Genomic DNA, 18,098 nt, shown 5'->3' on the forward strand with positions numbered 1-18,098 from the left:
TGATAAATTAAATTTTCCAACTATGTATATTGCACAATGCTATTAATCTGAAGGCTATATTAAGTTTGTTTTAAAAATTACCTAGAAAAATATTATTGAGTATAATATTATTGAGTGTTTAGGACATCTAAGTGAAATTTTTAACTGTATATTCGTCGTGATTTAACTTAATCTGATCTGCTTTTTCAAACGGGAAAGAATTAATAATCCTATTCATATACAAAACACTGCGAATATCGTTTGAAAAGTTAATCGTAGTTTAGCCGAAGTTAATTCAATTTTCATTCTCAATATCATAAGGACCCTACATCGCAGAAAGAAAGAAAATATTTTATACACGCAAATTAATAATATCGGTGGCACACACGTAATATGTATCTCTTTTTTTACAAATTAACGTGAGCATCGGTATGGAGTAACTGCCCCCGAGGATTCGCGATCTCTCCCCTGTTTCCTCCTTCGTCTCGACTTCACCACTCGACGCTAGACAGGCGAAAGAGGGACAGCTCTCTTCCGCGGATCGAGATGAGATCGCGGCCAATCAGCGCGACGCGCCGTCGTGCCCCTATCACTCTCATCCACGATGACACGCTCGGCGATTCAAAGTGGGGGGAGAAAGAACAAGAAAGAGAGAGAGAGACATGTGCGAATTGCGTGGCAGCGCCACTTTCACGCTCCCCCCCCCCCCTCTCTCTCTCTCTCTCGCTCTCTCTCTCTCTCTCTCCCTCTCCCCTTCTCCTCCCTGTAGTGACAGTAGGCCGAGCGTGGCTGGGCGAATCGCGGCCACGGGGGTTGAATCCCGCCCATCGCGCCCATGCCGCCCATTCGGCGAACCGGGTGCGGCAACAAGAAGGAGGGTGAGGGTTTTACGATCGCGCATCGCGTCGCGTTCTCTCCACGCCTGTGTGCGGCCCGCGGCATCCCGGCCAAGCGCGCGTGGAGACGCGGGAGTTACGTTATCATAGCGAAAGGATCCGGAGTGGACCACGACTCTCTCGTGCTTGTATATCATGGTGCTCCTCTCGCGCGTCGCCGTCGCCTCTTCGCATGGCGCTTAACCATCATCAACGGTGCGCTCGCGGTGTTTGATATAGCGATTTCGTGGATACAATTCTCTCGCGGTTCCGTTGCGCGCGATCGCACCCCTGTGACACGTCCCGTGCGATGTCGCAGAAAATTCGACGGCATTCGTGAACGATCGAGGGGGTTTTGTTATTTCTGCGTACGTTGCATTGACTACGAGTTTGCGGGAGAGCCTCTGTGCACGTCGATACCTCGCGGAGATCATGAAGGTACGTACCGCGATAACGTACATATCGCGTAGCGTAAAAACGTAAAAATTAATCGATGCATAAAATAGGAAAAGATGTAAATCGCGAAATCAACCAAACATATTACGAGTATCTATAATTAATAAAAAAAAAGAACAATTAACAAAAACAGCCTTCAACATAAAATATAATATATGATATTTATAGTCGATTTTTATTTGAAAACCTTAAGTAATGTCTCTTAATTTAAGTGTTATTCAAATGTTATTTAAATATTATTTTATTTTATCAAATAACGTTTCTCACTCTGATCTTAAGATGCTAATTCGTCTCTGTGATTTGTTTACATCACGTGAAATAAAGAATTGACTATAAATATCGACCTTAAACAAATGTAGCTATGATCTTACAGATGTCTTGTTTAAGAATTTTTAACAGAAATTCGTAACAATATTTGAGTGTTATGAGTATCATTGTATAAATTGTTTCATTAATGTATTCAATACGAACGGATGCCATTTAACTGCATTCTCTCTTAAGAGGGAGTTTAAAAATATATTTATAGATTTCTGATCTTTATGAATATCTTTAAAAATTAATAACAACATCGCTACATTTCGTAAATTTTTTACATTAAGTGAAGTTAAAATGTTAACAAAATTCTCTGATATACCTATCGTTCTGTGACAAAAAGAGAAAAAACTAGACAAAATGTTGCAATTTCAATTTAACGTGAAGCAACAATGAACATCGAATAATTAAATTATTTTGCGTTTCTGCGCTCTAACTCATTAAAAACAGTCGTGTAGACGAATATCACAATCAGTAACTATTTTCTATTTGAACTGCGACATTAGAACTTAAAAAACTGAACCAATAACATATTCCGATGTAACGATAAAAATTAAATAGACAAACAGCGTTCATGAAATGAGATTTCAACAAAGTGTTATTGTACAAAATCAATATCAATAACAAATTAGATAAACGATCCAATATTATTGGTCATTTTTCTTGTACATACAATCGGCTGTTTATAAGATCAACGGTCATTAGAGTTTCTTTTCTCGATATTGAACTTTTACGATGTCAAAACAGCCATGACGAGTTCGTAAACAGCTAAAATAAAGAAATGATTAAAACTTACGTGTCATACCCTTTGTCTTACAATTAGCTGTTCAGCTTAAGTTTTCTTAAAGCTTCATGTGTTGTAAGAATCTCTTGATTCGAAAAAAGAATATAAAACCTCGAAGCTCTAACTTTATAACGGCTCTAACGCTTCCCTGAAAAAAGAATTTGATAATCAAGCCTAGATAACAGTTATTTTAATCAAATGATTTTAATTAAATATTCGGCTAATATGTAATATTTAGTAATATTTAGTAATCAAATGATAACCATTTGTTAATCAAGTGGTTATAACACATTATAACGTGGTTCTTATTAATATAATTATTAAATATTACTAAATATTTGGTTATATTAATCAAATAATAGAAATTATTTCACCGAAGCTTAATTATTATTACAAACTATTCTTTTTCAATATAGCTTTCGGGAACTAATTGTATTATGTCGCAAAATTTGAAGCCTTAATAAAGTCACTTATTTTGTTTGCGAAGTCGCCATACGGCGTATGTCGCCTTCCGCGAAATCTCGGCATTTTTTTGCAATCGCATTTACTGTGCTCGAAACCAGCAGCGCAAATAGTACACGCGATAAATTATTCGTATAAACTGTACAAATACATTATTTAAATTTCATGTAACTCAGCGAATTTATTTAAATAAACTAATTAGTTCCAGTTTCTCTCTCTTCGCCGACTTAGCATCGCGTCGCGCGCAAGAACAGTTTGTATTTAAATAATCAATAGAAAACGCGCACGATACGTGATCCTGATGTATTGGTGACATAAAAAAGATTCAAGATCTTTATTTATATTTCCTTTCCTCTCTTCCATCCTCCGCCTTTCCCCGCTCCGGATATACGTCTGTGGCTAACTCGCGCTAACTTACCCCGAATGAATTACGCATCCGACTGTGGGCAGTAAACACATGCCTACGTGCGAGCGAAACTGTAAATTCGCGTAAGACCACATCGCGGGGACAGTCGACGACCCACGCCGAGGGCCCGGGTGCCGTGAGTTGTTGCGATCCTTTCAGGATCCGCGGCGCGTCAAGATCCGCGGCGCGAGCGCGTGTGGTCCAGTAAATTGTCGGCGTAAAGCGCGCAAAATGCCGCATCAGCCTGATCCGAAGTTATATGACTGCGTTTTTTAAAGCGCGTCTCTCTCTCTCTCTCTCTCTCTCTCTCTCTCTCTCTCTCTCTCTCTCTCTCTCTCTCTTTTCCCTCTCTTTCTCTCTTTCTCCCGTTGTCACGATGAACGGAGCGATGTGCGAGCGACGAAGGAGAGGCAGAGTAAGCTATTCGCGACACACGCCTTGCTTAGAGCGGATTTATCACAAGCCGTATAATTCTGGATAATTAATATTTTACCGGAATATTCTTCTCACTGTGCACAGACAAAAATTAGTATCAAGTCGATATTAACTGTGTGTACAACAAGACGATAAAATCTTCTTTGAAGAATTTGATAATCTTAAATAATAATAATTGATCTTAAAAGTAGATTTTTAACAGGCATAATTTGTTTACATAGAGAAATTTTGCACACTCTCTATAAATTTCATAGAGTAAAAATACTACCTCTACAATTTTTTTAGTAATTTTCCACTCTAATAAGAGTTAAAGTTTACTTTTATAGAGTGCATTTTGACTATTATTGAAATAAAAATTTACTCGAAAAATTGTAATGGCAGTAGTTTCACTCTACAAAATTTAGAAAGTAGTTTTATCGAAAAAATGTATTCATCTTTATTCAATAATATAATTTTCATGAATTAAAATAATAAAATATTAGACAAGAAAAAATAAATATTTATGAATCAAAAATTAGAATTTTGTAATATTATTATTATCAAAACAATCATATCGTGCTTTTAGATGGCTATTATGATACTGAAATAGAGATATAATAAATAATAACGTAGAAGTTCACATTGATCAAATATGAATACACAATAAATTAGAGATGAGCCTCATTCAGTCAGAGCTGGGTCTTGGTGTTTAATAGGTTTCCTGTGATTTTATATCTTCAAATCTGTCAAACTGCTCGCAGAATAAATTTTCAGTCTTAAAACATAATTCTAAGTTGAAAAAAAGAATAATAATAATAATGTCACAACATAATAAATTGATAATTAATATTCAATAAAATTTTAAGTATTACAATATTATAATAAAAATATAATATATTTTGCTGAGATTATAAAACTCTATAAGGAAGATCTTATAATTTTGCATATATACGAGACAATGATTGTTCATTAAATACTAATTTTCTTTGTCTGTGGCGCACTATAATCTTACCTTGACAATACATAAATTCTGGAATTTGACAACCGTTGCTTCAGATAAATCATTGGGAGTGGCGATAAATCAGACCGACGTCTGTTTGTGTCTTTTGGCGACTCCGCGGACAACGCGATAACGTGATAATCCGGGCGCACGGAGCGCCCTTGAGAAACACGCGGCGTTTCTTGCACGCGTGCCGCGAACGCGCCGGCGTTCGTAAATTTCGTCTCGAGTTTTCTTTCCAGCCGCGCTCTTTCGGACGGTCCTCACCGCTAATAAACCGAGGCCGCAGAGAGAGAGAGAGAGAGAGAGAGAGAGAGATTCTCTTGACTGCTTCCGCAGAATACGGTCGGAACGCGCCGGGGGATACACGAGTACGGGCGTGGACGACGCAACAACGCAAAGATACTCACTCCACGCGAGGCGCGTGGGCAGCGTGAATCAACGGGCGTGTGCAAGCGAAAAAGCGAGCGCCATTGTCACGGTTCTTACGACGTTCTCCACTCTCCGGCTATTCCGACTCCGTCGGGGCGCTTCTTCTTCGGGCAATAAGCGGTGCTCGAGCTAATCGTGAAACGAATCTCTTCTTTCCCTGCGTCCTGCGGCGGCACAATGTGCTCGGGTGACCCGAAGATAGACGGCGGCGACGGCGACAATGTGGCGTGCGAAACCAGAAATCGGATGGCAATTTAAGTGGATCTCGAGTGAGGACCCTAGGTCCGCGGGATCCTGGGTCTATTGTACCTGCCTGCCTGCCTGCCTGCCTGTCTGCGCGCTCGCGCGCAACGATCCGTTTCCACACGGCGCGATGGAGCGCTCCTCTTGTACGAAGAGGCGTGAAAGAGGCTCGTGCCCTTCGTCCCTCGCCGCCTCGGTTTCATTTCGGATATACACAGGGAATACACACAAAACCGCCGGAGCGGTATTTATTTCCGATCGCTCGTCGTCGCCTCGAGACAGTCGGCCCCCGTAGTCGGCCACTTTGTCAACTTGTCACCTGGGCTCCGTGTAGACGCGAAAAGAAAAACGGTGCGCAGGGGTGCGGCGCCCCGCCCGCGCGTATAGATCGAGATCGCGTTCCCCCCCCCCTCTCTCTCTCTCTCTCTCTCTCATCCCGGACAGTCTCGATCCTCCGTTGCAACATTCCGCTCTCCCGGGCGCTTAACATCGCTCTCCCTAATCGATGGCTAATAAATAGATCGAGTTTGGTCTCGCGCGAGAGAGAGGAAAAGAATCTTAACCCATCCTGTTAACATTCGAGAAATCCGGTCGTCGACGCAAATATTCGGCATCCATAATTCTCGCGCTGTCGCGTTGAATCTCTCTCTCTCTCTCTCTCTCTCTCTCTCTCTCTCTCTCTCTCTCTCTCTCTTTTCTCTTGCTAATAAATTCCTCTAACGAGAGTCCGTGTGTGCCGGCAAATTCTGTTAGATAGTAACGCTGCTCGCGCACATCCAGCCAGTCTACTACAAAGTGTTCGTTTCTAATTAACGGTCGTGTTCATTAGCGACTGAAAACGAATTTGCGTTCCGTGTGTGACAGGATGGGGAACCTCCGGGGGCACGTAATTCCGGTTACATCCAATACGCACATAACAATCAGCTCAAAGATTACAGCACTTCCATGCATTGTTATCGTTCTGCATTTTCCAAATGCCTGTTCGCTCTTGCCAAAACGATACTTTCTCTGTGTCAATTATTACTTAACAAATTTAAAAGCAATTATGCTTAAGCCCGTTCATGAAAAGAATTTTCCCACAAAATTTACTCTAAAATCATAGTAGTCGTAAGACAGAATCGTATTTCAAAAAAATTAATAAATACTGTACATATTTTATATTTTAACACAAGATATCAAATATATTTAATTATTTTTACTAAAATATATAGTTAAATTGAAATTATTTAAAAATATGTTGAACGTTTCATTATTGTGTATTATTTTAAATAAACAAAATGTCAATGAGCGATAAACTTATCAATAACTTACATAAATTTTATAATAAAGCATATTTTCAATCTGAAACTTACGATTGATTATTCACTATAATTTTACCATGCAATGGAGAAAAATTTAACTTCAATCAACGCTTTTTACTTGATCAATTACCATAGATCATAGACAACATATAAAACATTTATCAATTGTGTGAGAGTAACATTGAACAACATGAAAATATAGAGCAAGAGATTACGTTTGGCAAGTAATTAGAAAAAGTAAAAAAGCATATTAACTTACTTATTCTAATGTTTTATTATATCTTTCAGATTTCTATTATTACTCATGATATTTAATAGGTTGCCAAGAGAGTTATTTTTGAGTTTACCCTAAAGTTTATAGTAAATTTTATAATAAAATGTAATAAAAAGTTCTCACCGTTTACCACGCATTGGAAGATTATGAATTATTGAAGTTGAAGTCTAGCAACTGTAAAAAGGTAGAGAAAAAAAAGTGGTGTCGACTGTCGCGTCGGTTAACTTCGGTTTTGCGGTGTTAGATCGCATTATGATTGTTATACGTACGAATGCATACCTACCACGGGAATGGTTTCGCCAGGGAAAGAAGTATCGATTTCAATGGACACAGACTATGTGTCCCAGACTGTCACGGATCCGCAAGGGCCGATGAAGGCGGGAAGTTTGTAGCGGGACCCCTACGGGCCCCCCCGTCGACAGGCTTTCAGCTTTGAAAGTCATACCCAATGGAAGTGTCTATAGTTCGGGAAAAGGGACCTAAACCGAAACCGAAACCACTCGAGAGTGTCCTGTATAAGAATAGGACCTCACGGCCATTCTAAACAGAGGCGTGCTCGAGAACTCAATAGTGGTACGAAATATACAAGAGTATTTCACCGCGGATGCCCTCCCCCCCCCGTCTTCGCAATGGCACTCTCTCTCGAAAGAGCTTTCTTCCCAGTGAGAGAGTCAATAACATCGTAAAAGTGGGATTACCAGAATAGGTAAATCTTTAGATCCGATTATGTGGGATTGAAGGGTCGCCAATGTGCGCTAATACGGAAATTACATCTCTATTACTTTGAAAAGATAATATACTCGCGCAAGCCGGAATAATTAAGAATAGATCAATTGTTATGGAGCCTAACGATAACAACGATAATAGTATGATAACAATGATAACAATGGGATATTAAACCAGCGTTAATGTGTCCTTAAAAGCTTCCCCGTTTGCTCTCGGAGTTTACGCAGCGATAAATCTGCAGGGATCATCCGCGAGGTGAAAAAAAATTCACGCGGCGCGCCTCACTCTAGAATCTATCCAAAACTGGATACCTTTAATTATGCAAATCTAGCGGAGAACTCTCTCGGCCACGTCTCTCAAGCGCCGTGGTTCACTTTCGTTGCGGCGCTGCGACAACTCGCTGCCATTCTGCAGCGCGAGGCCCCCTTCATCGAAGGAGCACATACATTAGACGGAAGAAGTCTAATCCCGCATTTTACGACGCCGCTTCGCGCGTAACTCGAAGTTATTGTCATCTAAGACCCTCCCGGCCAACGCGCGCGCACGTGCGTATAAGCGCGGATTAACCGCGCCGATACGCGTTCACTGTCCCGCGAAACGCGAACACGGATATCCCGCGTATACGAGGCATGCAGCACTGCACGTATACGTATGTACGTTGAATGTATCGATATAAATTACATCGCACGTCGCAGAACTCACGTAAGGCGCGCAAAACGCCCGAACACGCGGAACAACATTGATATTGTATCTCTCTTTCTCTCTCTCTCTCTCTGCTCGCGCGAGCTTTCAATTATCTTCTCGAATCTTCTCCGCGCGCGGACGGGAGGCGCGCTAATCGGATTTGCAATGTTGTTAAAACAAATTAGTTCAACCGCGCTGCGAGAATTGAATTTATACGGAGAGTACCGCGCGAGATAACGATTCTTACGTTTACTTAACCGACCGGTTATTCATGGAATCCAGCTATTACATCTCCCGCTCCCGATATCTCACGGGTATCGTCCCGACGTGACTCGAGCTTCGCTTCCGCGCCCGCGGCGATCGACTCGTCGCGGACCGCGCCAGTTCGTCCAGTTTGTGAGTCGCAGATCGAGTAAGCGATCCGCCCGGCGGCAGCTGGTCAAGCGCAAAAGGCACCCCACGGTGAGCTATAACGTAACCGCAGCAGCGGCGATCGCCGGCAGCCAACGGCACTCTCGATTCGTCGTTCTCTCCGTCTCCCCATAGAGTAGACGACACGAAACGGCGTGGCTCGTTTCTTTTCAATAATGGCTTGACACGCGTGTCAGTGTCAAGCCGTGTTGGCGCTGTGTGCTGGTACGCGCACCGCGTGTAAATGCGTGTTCTCGCCTCGGCACCTCGTCACCACCGTGGTGTGTGCATGTGCAACGCACGCTGCTGCTACTACACGCACACTCCCCGCAACATACACCCTACGCGACACATTCCCCCAAATAAGGGTACGGGCAGGGAGGCTGGCTGCGGTAACGCCGATGGTATACGCGCATAATGGCCGTCCGGGTAACCAGTCGCCTCCGAATCCCTCTCGGTCATTATGTTGCCGGTCTTGTTACGGTAAACGCGGGGTGTTAACGTCGTTCGGCTGCACGCAGGCCCCCTCGGTGTCATCGACGAAATGACTCTCGAACTGGAGGGGCGTGTTCTCGTAAATCAAGCTCGGGGACTTGAATCTGTTTGACGGTCTCGAGAAAAAAAAGGAAGTAATATCAGTTGGTTAGTTCTTTGTAGTTGCACTGATATCGCACTAACATTAACGAGCACCAAAATACAAGTAAAGAAGAAAATACAAAGAATAGAAATATGAAGAGACTTGTTCTTTTTAGTTTTTCTGATTACACTAAACTGTTCTTTTTCTTTCCAAACACAATTGTATGACTATCTCATTTTAAGTGCATAAATTGTAACGTTTGTTTTTTTTAATTAAATTGTAAAATTTAATTAAAAGAAACAGTCAAAGAAAATCACAGTGTAAAAACTAATATTGCTTACGTTACGCAATTAAACTATATATGGAATTATTTGAGGAAACCTTTTAAAAGAAAATCTTAATCTACCAGAATTAAAATCCATTTTTCAATGAGAGTAAGTTAATTCTCCAATAAATATTTTAAACATATAGATAAAGCTTAAACATATAGTTAAGCTTTTAAAGTTATCTATATGTTTAAAATATTTATCGGAGAATTCCGCGCCTATTCGGTCTGCAGTAAATCTTGTGCTAAATTTTTCAGTGATTCGATGATGTGATAGTACATAATTTAAACATTAATAGTATCATTAACATCTAATTAATTGTTTCGCAACTAGCAACGAAATGTTTATGACGCATTGTAGAGCGTCCGTTTTAATTATCGTATGAGTAGCTTAACAGCTCAAATCTTCAACTTCAATGGAATGCTACATATATGGTCAATTCACTTTCTCGATTGCAGTAAATTGCGTTCTATATTCTACATTCTGCATTAATTTATTATTTGCAAAGCTCTACTCTTACCCAAAGAAAAGCCAGGTTCAAATAGAAACATCTGCAGATTTTATTCGATTGCACCTCTCAAAAGGCAATGGCAAACTATCGAGAATATCTCGTCGTGAGAATCCCTCTAATTAGTTCGTTCAAAACTAATGATTAAACTGCGAGTATATCTGTGTAAAACTACAGTTACAATAAATACGTATTCCGCTGAACTTTTGTTTCGACGAATACGTCGGAACAAACAAACAAGATCATTTCTATAGAAGTGGTTATACTTGCATGAGTATAAGGTCTTCAAACGTCATATACAAATCCACCAGAGTTCGTCATTCAAATGAGTTTGTTTCTTCGTCCAAATTCATGCAAATTGCTAAAAAAATATTGAAAAACTGATCAGTTTAATACTTCAAAAGAAAAAAGAGTCTGTGGAATATAAAAGAAACTTATAACCGAAATTGTATAATATTCTCCATTATTTTTTCATCAAGCAAACATTGTATTCAAGTATTCAGATCTCCATTTACAACTTTTTAAAACCGAAAAGTATAGTTAAGAGTTACTTTTTTCAGTAGCTGTAACTTTTACCTTTTTGCCTTTTTTCTATCTATAATTGTAATTTGATTTGATTTTTTGATAACTAATAATTAATTTATATCGTAGTTATAATATATTTTATAGTTATTTTATATATTAACATATAAGACCTACGTTCAACGGAATAAAATGAAAAATCATCTTTGAGAATAATTTTTATAAACATTACAGTTAAAACAAGAAATGAATTATTGATAATTTCATTACAAAGTTTAAATTTCAGCTGAAAAATATTAATCCCATATAATTTTTAATAATATGTTCTAAGAATAAATGTTAATTGATTACAAATAATTAATTTAGTTAATATATTAAGTATATGTTCTAAGTTTTTTAAAATAACAATAATTAACTACAAAATAATACATGTAATCGTCTGTTTAGTATAATACATTACAAAAACTGAAAAGTAACTCATAACTTCTTGAAAAAAAAAAACTATAACTGTAACTAGTTACTTCTACAAAGTAACTATCTCCTGGCATTTAAATTTGAATCGTGATATTTAAACAGTACACACTATACTAAAAGAACCTTAATACATGTAAATAAAGATCAAAAGCGCAAAAGAATCCACGTAAGATAGATTGCAGTGTTATAACGTGTTTAATGTTTTAATGTTTTCTTACGGAATTAATGGAATACTTGTGGCGACTTATTCGGATTCATCGTGATTTACGGATTTTAAATCTGGATTTTGCTTTGGTTCTCTGTTGCAGACGGAAGTCGAAGACACGACGAGCGGCGACGGTGCGTGCGACAGCAACGTCGGCGGTCCCAATCTCGCTTGTCCCGAGGGCACCAGCGGACTAGTCGTCGGCCCGGAAACGTCGCCGGGCATAATGGAGTGCGGTGGATGCGGCGAGCGAGTACGCGAACGGACCGTCCTCTGCGTGGGCGGACGTACGTGGCACTCCAGGTGCCTGAGGTGTTGCGCCTGTGCCAGGCCATTGCACGATCAGCACTCGTGCTTCCTGAGAGGCATGCGGGTCTACTGCAGGCACGACTATGCCCTGTAAGTCCAACCAGATCAACGATTGGCACTTTCACCTGAAATAATACTCACGTTACTTTTTTTGGTTGCGCGATTTGATTGGACAATTAAATCGGCTCAACGATTTATACGTGTCAACAGAAGGAGCGAACGAGGCGGATGACGGGGTGAGAGGGTAGAGAGAAGGAGAGAGAGGGGGGGGAAGGGAAATAGCCGCGCTTCTTTTTGTTCACGTCGCTGAATGAATAAGTGGAATATTTTTGTTGCTGCGCGATGCGCATCGATAGCGATGTAAGACGTACGGTCGTGGAGATCAAAGTCGACGGAACCCGCGGTGACTCGTCGATTGTACGGAAGGCTTCGGGCGCAGCCTGCCCAATGTGTTTATCCAACTGTCAATCAGTTACTTCAGTCACCTGGGTTCTCTTGCACCAACTGAGGCCCCGACATGAGACGCCGTGATATCCGATCGCCGCGCGCCGCATCTGGCGATGGCGAACGCCTCTGACGTTCGATTTCACATTAAATTTGTACACGCGTTATCGCGCGACGACTTCGACGAGAGTATGTGCTCCCGGGTGGGGGGGAAACGCGGAACCGCTCGTTAAAAAATAAATCAATTTCCCCATCCTCGAGCGCGAGAATTAAACGGGGTATCCTCGTTAATTACAAGAGTTGCGGTTGCGAGGTCACTTTTCAACGTTGGCCAAACCCGGACGAGACGCTGGCCCGGCAGTGTGCGGGAGGTCCGAAGGAATCTGCCGCGTAATTTTTTTGATTCGTGCTTTCTGCTTGGTAACGCTGCCATACGATGACCCGGTCGTCGTGTGCAGGATGAATCCCGGGGCGACCCCGCCGTAGACTCGTCGACAACCACCGCCGACAACCGCCTCCGAGAGAACCGGAACCGTCACGTCTCCTCTCGCGTGATAATGGACGAAACGGCCAGAAGAAAAAAAAAGAAAGAGGAAGGAAAATAAAAGAAAGAGCAGGATCCACAGAGCAAGGTATCGGGCGTAAAGATTTCGCTTCGCCTCCGCGCGTCTCTGTCTCTCCTTCTCTTTTCCTCGTCTCGCATCGACATCGTGGAGCTCCCTTTGTGGTCTTTCCTCGAGAGAACCGGCGGCGTGTCGTAATCGCGCGTAAGAGTCGCTCGAAATTCAAATCCTTCCTACTAGCTTCCGACGTGGGCGTGACGGGGAATCACCTTTAGCGCCAGGACACGGAATTAACTCCGTGTCTCTCGAAGGACAATGGAACTAAGACGCGCGTATCAGCGCGGATCAGAAAAGTCTAATCTCGGCAGAGACGCGAGTCGAGACGCGATAGCATCTACCATCATGCTGTCTTTCCTTTTCTCTATCTGCGTCCGAAGAGACGCAAGACGTACGGAGATTTCGAGAGCGTCGCGCGACACCCGCAGGACACACGCGAGGTGAATAGAGCTATTTCCCACTATGCTCACTTCGGTGAACGATCGGGAGATTTTTCGGCGCCAACATCCGCGGGATGTGACGAAGAGAGAGGAAGAGGGGGTGGTGGTGGCCACCGGGATAGTCGCGTGGCAACCCATAAGATATTCGAAGCACGCCAATGTACCCCGGGCCGGATTCGCATTCGCAAACACAAACCGCATAAGCTCCAAGAAGGGATCGGATGCACTTTCCGTGTTCATGAATATGATAATGGGCTAATGGGCCGTCTGGTCGTTGTTTAATTATCGTCCGCGACACTCCTGGCGACACGGGCCGGCCGTACCAGGACGAAGAAGGAGCGAGCGCGTCCTCTCGCGCGCGAGTATCTTACCCCCGCGTCACCCGATCCCATTCATCCGGTCGTGTAGCCACGCCGCCGCTGTGGTACACGACTACCGTTCACGAACGAAGCGGGATGAGTCCTATCGTACGGACGCGCGCATTTACCACCGCGCCGGTATATTATTGGAGTCGATCCAGGATTATACATGCGAGCACGAGATACACTTTATTAGAGATCGGCGGCGTGATCAGCCTCTTCGCCGCGAGAGAGGTTCTCGACGGTGTATACGCAACCTGGTATAATTCCTCGACTAATGAATGCACGGGGGCTATTGTATAATTCTCCGATCGCACAACCGGGGTTAATTAAAACGCAAAAGCCTCGGATTACGCCGGTGTACGCGCGGGTATTGACCGGAAGGCGCGAAGGTGTCTCTCTCTCTCTCTCTCTCTCTTTCATTCTCTCGTATTCTCTCGCAGATTCTTCCCGATGCTCGCGAGAGGCGGGAGGAGAGGACGAGGGAAGGACGAGAAGGGAGCCGAAGAAATAAACGGCCGCGAAACACGCGCCGATGGAGACCACTCGCTCCTCGAGACACGAATATCTCTTCTCCCTTAGGTCTCTTTTCTTCCTCTTCTCTCGGGCTACTTTCGCGCCGCCGGCCTTCGCTTCTTCTCTTCCTCGGCTGTCCACCGAGATATATTCGAGCGGTTATCATTACACCCCGTGTACCCGTTCGATCGAGTGTGTCGAGCGAACCGAGGCCTATATTGGCTGTCGTTATAACGTATATCGCAAGAATGAATCCGAGACGCGCGCGCCGCACGATACTTAGCTTGTATATAAATGATACATGCCCCTGCAGCGGCAGTTTACGCAGTTAACACGAGCGACGAGAGTTACGCGAATTCTCTCGTGTTTTGCAGAGCTTTCGGGGCGAAGTGCGCGAAATGCGGGCGCAGCGTGGGCGCCGGTGACTGGGTGAGAAGGGCCAGGGAAAGGGTTTATCATCTGGCCTGCTTCGCGTGCGACGCTTGCTCGCGTCAGCTGTCGACCGGCGAGCAATTCGCCCTCCTGGACGCCCGATTGCTCTGCAAGGCGCACTACCTCGACGTCGTCGAGGGCAACAACACCTCCTCCGATGGTGAGAATGTCGCACGAACGCGCGATTACATTAGAGAAGTGTTAACGATGATATACACATGTCTTTTTAAAATGTATACACGGAAAGAACAATTTTACTGCAATATCTAAAAATTTTGCTAGATGCAAGAAAATTATTTAACGTTTCTCTCTGTTAAAATAATTATGTAAAACGCAATGAGAAGCTTGATATTATTTTGACTGTTTATCAGTTTAGTTGTCCAATATAACTGTTTTTATGATTCAACTGTTTTTATAATTCAATATAGTTTTTTTTAAGTGTATTTTTGTATATTCAAAATCGTTCTTTCCTTTGTAGAATATAAAATCTTTACATGTCTGCACACGTAACAGTATTTTCTTTCAATTTACTTTAAATATATAAATATATAAATTAAACTTCAGTTTCTTAAATTTAACGAATACCAAGAAAAGAAATTGTTAACTTAAATCTCAGTGATCGTTAAATTTATTCGTTAGCGTTACATACTGCTTCTTTAATTAATTGCCGTAATAACGAGAGCTAAATTAACCTAATAGATAAAAGTATACCGTTCGTGATCCTTCATTCTATAAAGCTGCGCACCGATCGAGATGGATCGCGCAACGGTGCAGGAGGTAGGTACGGTTAATTGCTACTTTCGCAGAAGGCGGTGACTCCGAGAGTGGCCACAAGGGCGGTAATAAGGCGAAACGAGTTAGAACCACCTTTACTGAAGAACAGCTCTCCGTTCTCCAGGCGAATTTTCAATTGGACAGCAATCCCGACGGGCAGGACCTCGAGAGGATAGCGCACGTAACCGGACTTAGCAAGAGGGTAACGCAGGTGTGGTTCCAAAATTCGAGGGCGAGGCAGAAGAAACATCTTCACACGGGCAAGATGAAGGGGCAGCACGGTAAGAGCGAGACATCGCGCCAAACATTTCGTCAAAATGTTTTTCTGCAGAGTGTCGTCGCGATTATATGCAATCAATAATAATAATAATAATAATTGTAATTGTCAGCATCGAAGGATTGCATTTTTGCAGTACATCAATCGCCTCCGAACTCAACCGCGTCGCCCAACGATTTCGGTCGTCACATCAACTTGCATCTGACGTATTCGTTTCAACATCAGCAGCAGCATCAGCAGCAACAGCAACCGCAGCTTAGTCCGGCCACGTGCAAAAGCCCAACGAGTTCTATTTATCATAATCATGGTAAGAGATCGTTCACACTATCCCAATGTTATATCGAATAGAAGACCGTGTGAAAGACTATAATCACCATCAGTGTTCTTAATTTTGGAAAAATAAAATCGAAGAACACCTCGGTTTTTTTCTTTTTTTTTCCATGATTATGATAATGAGATATAAAATGCAGTATTGGTATTTTTGTTTTTGTTACAAATAAAGTACAATTGTATTATCCTTGTAAAAACTTCTGTTGCCTACAAAATTTTCTTTTCTTATTCTCTAACTTACACAACTTGCTAAGATGGCTTTGATATAAGTACATACACGAAACATGTTATTCTCCATTTAGTAAAGTTATATTATTAGTATCACTTAAAAGAGATCTTCAGTTTTTCATTCGCCGTAAGAACTTTTTCAAATTCTAAAAATAAGTTTATGATTAATACGTGGACATTCCTAAATTTTAAATATCATGATTGACCAACCCCATCAGTCAGCTTATGGTTCGTTCGAATTACGATTGCTCAGTTCTTTCTCTGTTCAAGATCTTAAAGCAATTTCTAGTATCGTAAACGCAAGACTTAAGGATTAAGAACACTAATACACACTTAATCGCGATTCCACTAACTCTGTTCTCAGGGTCGGAGCAGTCGATGGACGAGCTCTCGCAAGACTCGATGCTGCTCTCTATGCCGAATGAGGTTTAATGGCGATTTCAATTACATTGTAAATATACAGCGTCGCTTCAAAAAGCGTCAAAGGTAGAGAGAGAAAGAAAGAGATATCACGCCTCGAGAGGAAGCACCGCTCAATGACCGGTTGTCGTTTTATTTATTCTCAAGGAAAGTGGAAATTTTCACTCGTCGCGCTGTTACTCTTCGATGACGCATTTTCGAGTTACGCTCGCAACACATATATCTCGCGATCTCGGTGTTAAAGTTACTGGAACCAGTATTGTTACACGCGAAAAGGTGCATACGTGCGTGCGTATGTGTGTATGTACGGATGAGAGTGTGCACGTGTAACTTTGTGACTGCAATTTTGAATCGATCTGTCTGCCTACCTCTTTCCCGATTGTGTGTAATGATTTTGTACTCGTGCTTTCTCCTTCATCTCTCTATTCTTTCTCTCGTATCTGTATCGGTGCCTGATACCATCAGAAGGGACCGCTTTAACGAAGCCTTTAAACGAAGCGAATCTAGGCGTGAAAGAGAGGCGAATACGTAGGGCACTTAATAGTTTATTCGGAAATAATTCACGGAAATGAGTCACTTGTCCCATTATAGCTATTCGAATTAAAGCCGAAATAATCCGGCTTTAAACATGCTAAATAATTAAAGAGTCTCTAACAGTAAGTTTTTCTCTCTTTCTTAATTTTAAATATAATCATATTTATGACGTTAAATAATGACAAGCTAATCTGTAATTAGAACATTAATATTATTAATTATAATATACACATTAATTAATATTAACATATTCAAAATTATACGATAAAGATTAACTTGCCATTTATTTAAAATATCATAGAAATTATTATATTTAAGATTAAAAATTGATTATTTTAATTTATTATTATATATTAGTAATTTTTGAATTTTTATTAATAATATTTAAAATTAGAAAATCTAATATTTTTACTCGCATTCGCTGTTATTTGTTACTGCCCATTTAAAACGATATTTTTTTCTGTGACTGATCCGTGACTGTCTGTTGTATATTTTACTTGTTTTATTTGCTTTCGTTTCATACTTATTGTTAGCGAGACATGCGAAAGTCGATTCCGTTTATATTTTGACAAGGATTTATAATAACCCAAAGGCACAGACGAAGTTGTCATCGGAAATTCACAATACTCTAATTAGAATCGCGAACAGTTATAATGTATAAAAAGTGCCCTGAACACACGTCGTCGACGGAATTTCGTTCGCGTCCCGTAGCAATGCTTGAAATGAAAGTATCTTTCGTAGTAATCTCGATAGTCGTGTAAAATCATTCAATATGAATGTCCTGTGATGTAAATATTGTAAACTAAACGTATATATAAATATATGCGATTGCACACGTTGAACAAAAAGAATGGCCTTTGTCTTTTGACCATGTCACCTATCCCCCTCCGAATGTTTCCCTATTAATATTAATAATTAAATAACTAAATAGCTAATATTAATATAAAAGTTAACATTCTTTTCGATTGTATCTCTTGTAGCATCTGTGACTGAAGGAGCAAATTATAGGATGTAATAATTATAGGCTAAATAATCGCGACGGGG

The 18,098-nt window shown here is 41.4% G+C and overlaps 1 protein-coding gene and 1 long non-coding RNA gene across 4 annotated transcripts; one reads left to right on the forward strand and one right to left on the reverse strand.

The window, feature by feature from the left end:
* Positions 1-703: 703 nt before the first annotated feature.
* On the forward strand, positions 704-17,905 carry LOC105839663 (LIM/homeobox protein Awh). Of its 3 annotated transcripts, none has more exons than XM_012686128.3 (6): positions 704-1,292; positions 11,475-11,770; positions 14,434-14,651; positions 15,301-15,546; positions 15,655-15,849; positions 16,465-17,905. In XM_012686128.3, exons 1-6 carry the CDS (start codon positions 1,287-1,289, stop codon positions 16,530-16,532), a joined length of 1,029 nt encoding a protein of 342 aa, XP_012541582.1. In that variant the 5' UTR covers positions 704-1,286; the 3' UTR covers positions 16,533-17,905. The 3 variants fall into 3 exon arrangements, with proteins under 3 accessions (XP_012541582.1, XP_012541581.1, XP_012541583.1); XM_012686127.3 differs by having other exon boundaries at positions 708-1,292; positions 15,298-15,546; XM_012686129.3 differs by having other exon boundaries at positions 716-1,292; positions 15,298-15,546; positions 15,679-15,849.
* On the reverse strand, positions 10,199-11,468 carry LOC114255363. Its single transcript, XR_003626648.2, has 2 exons — positions 11,385-11,468; positions 10,199-10,531 (listed from the first exon to the last, which is right to left on the reverse strand). It is a non-coding gene; the product is annotated as an uncharacterized LOC114255363 (long non-coding RNA).
* Positions 17,906-18,098: the final 193 nt, after the last annotated feature.

Source organism: Monomorium pharaonis, chromosome 10, assembly GCF_013373865.1.
Source record: "Monomorium pharaonis isolate MP-MQ-018 chromosome 10, ASM1337386v2, whole genome shotgun sequence".
In the NCBI taxonomy this organism is placed as follows: Eukaryota; Metazoa; Arthropoda; class Insecta; order Hymenoptera; family Formicidae; genus Monomorium; species Monomorium pharaonis.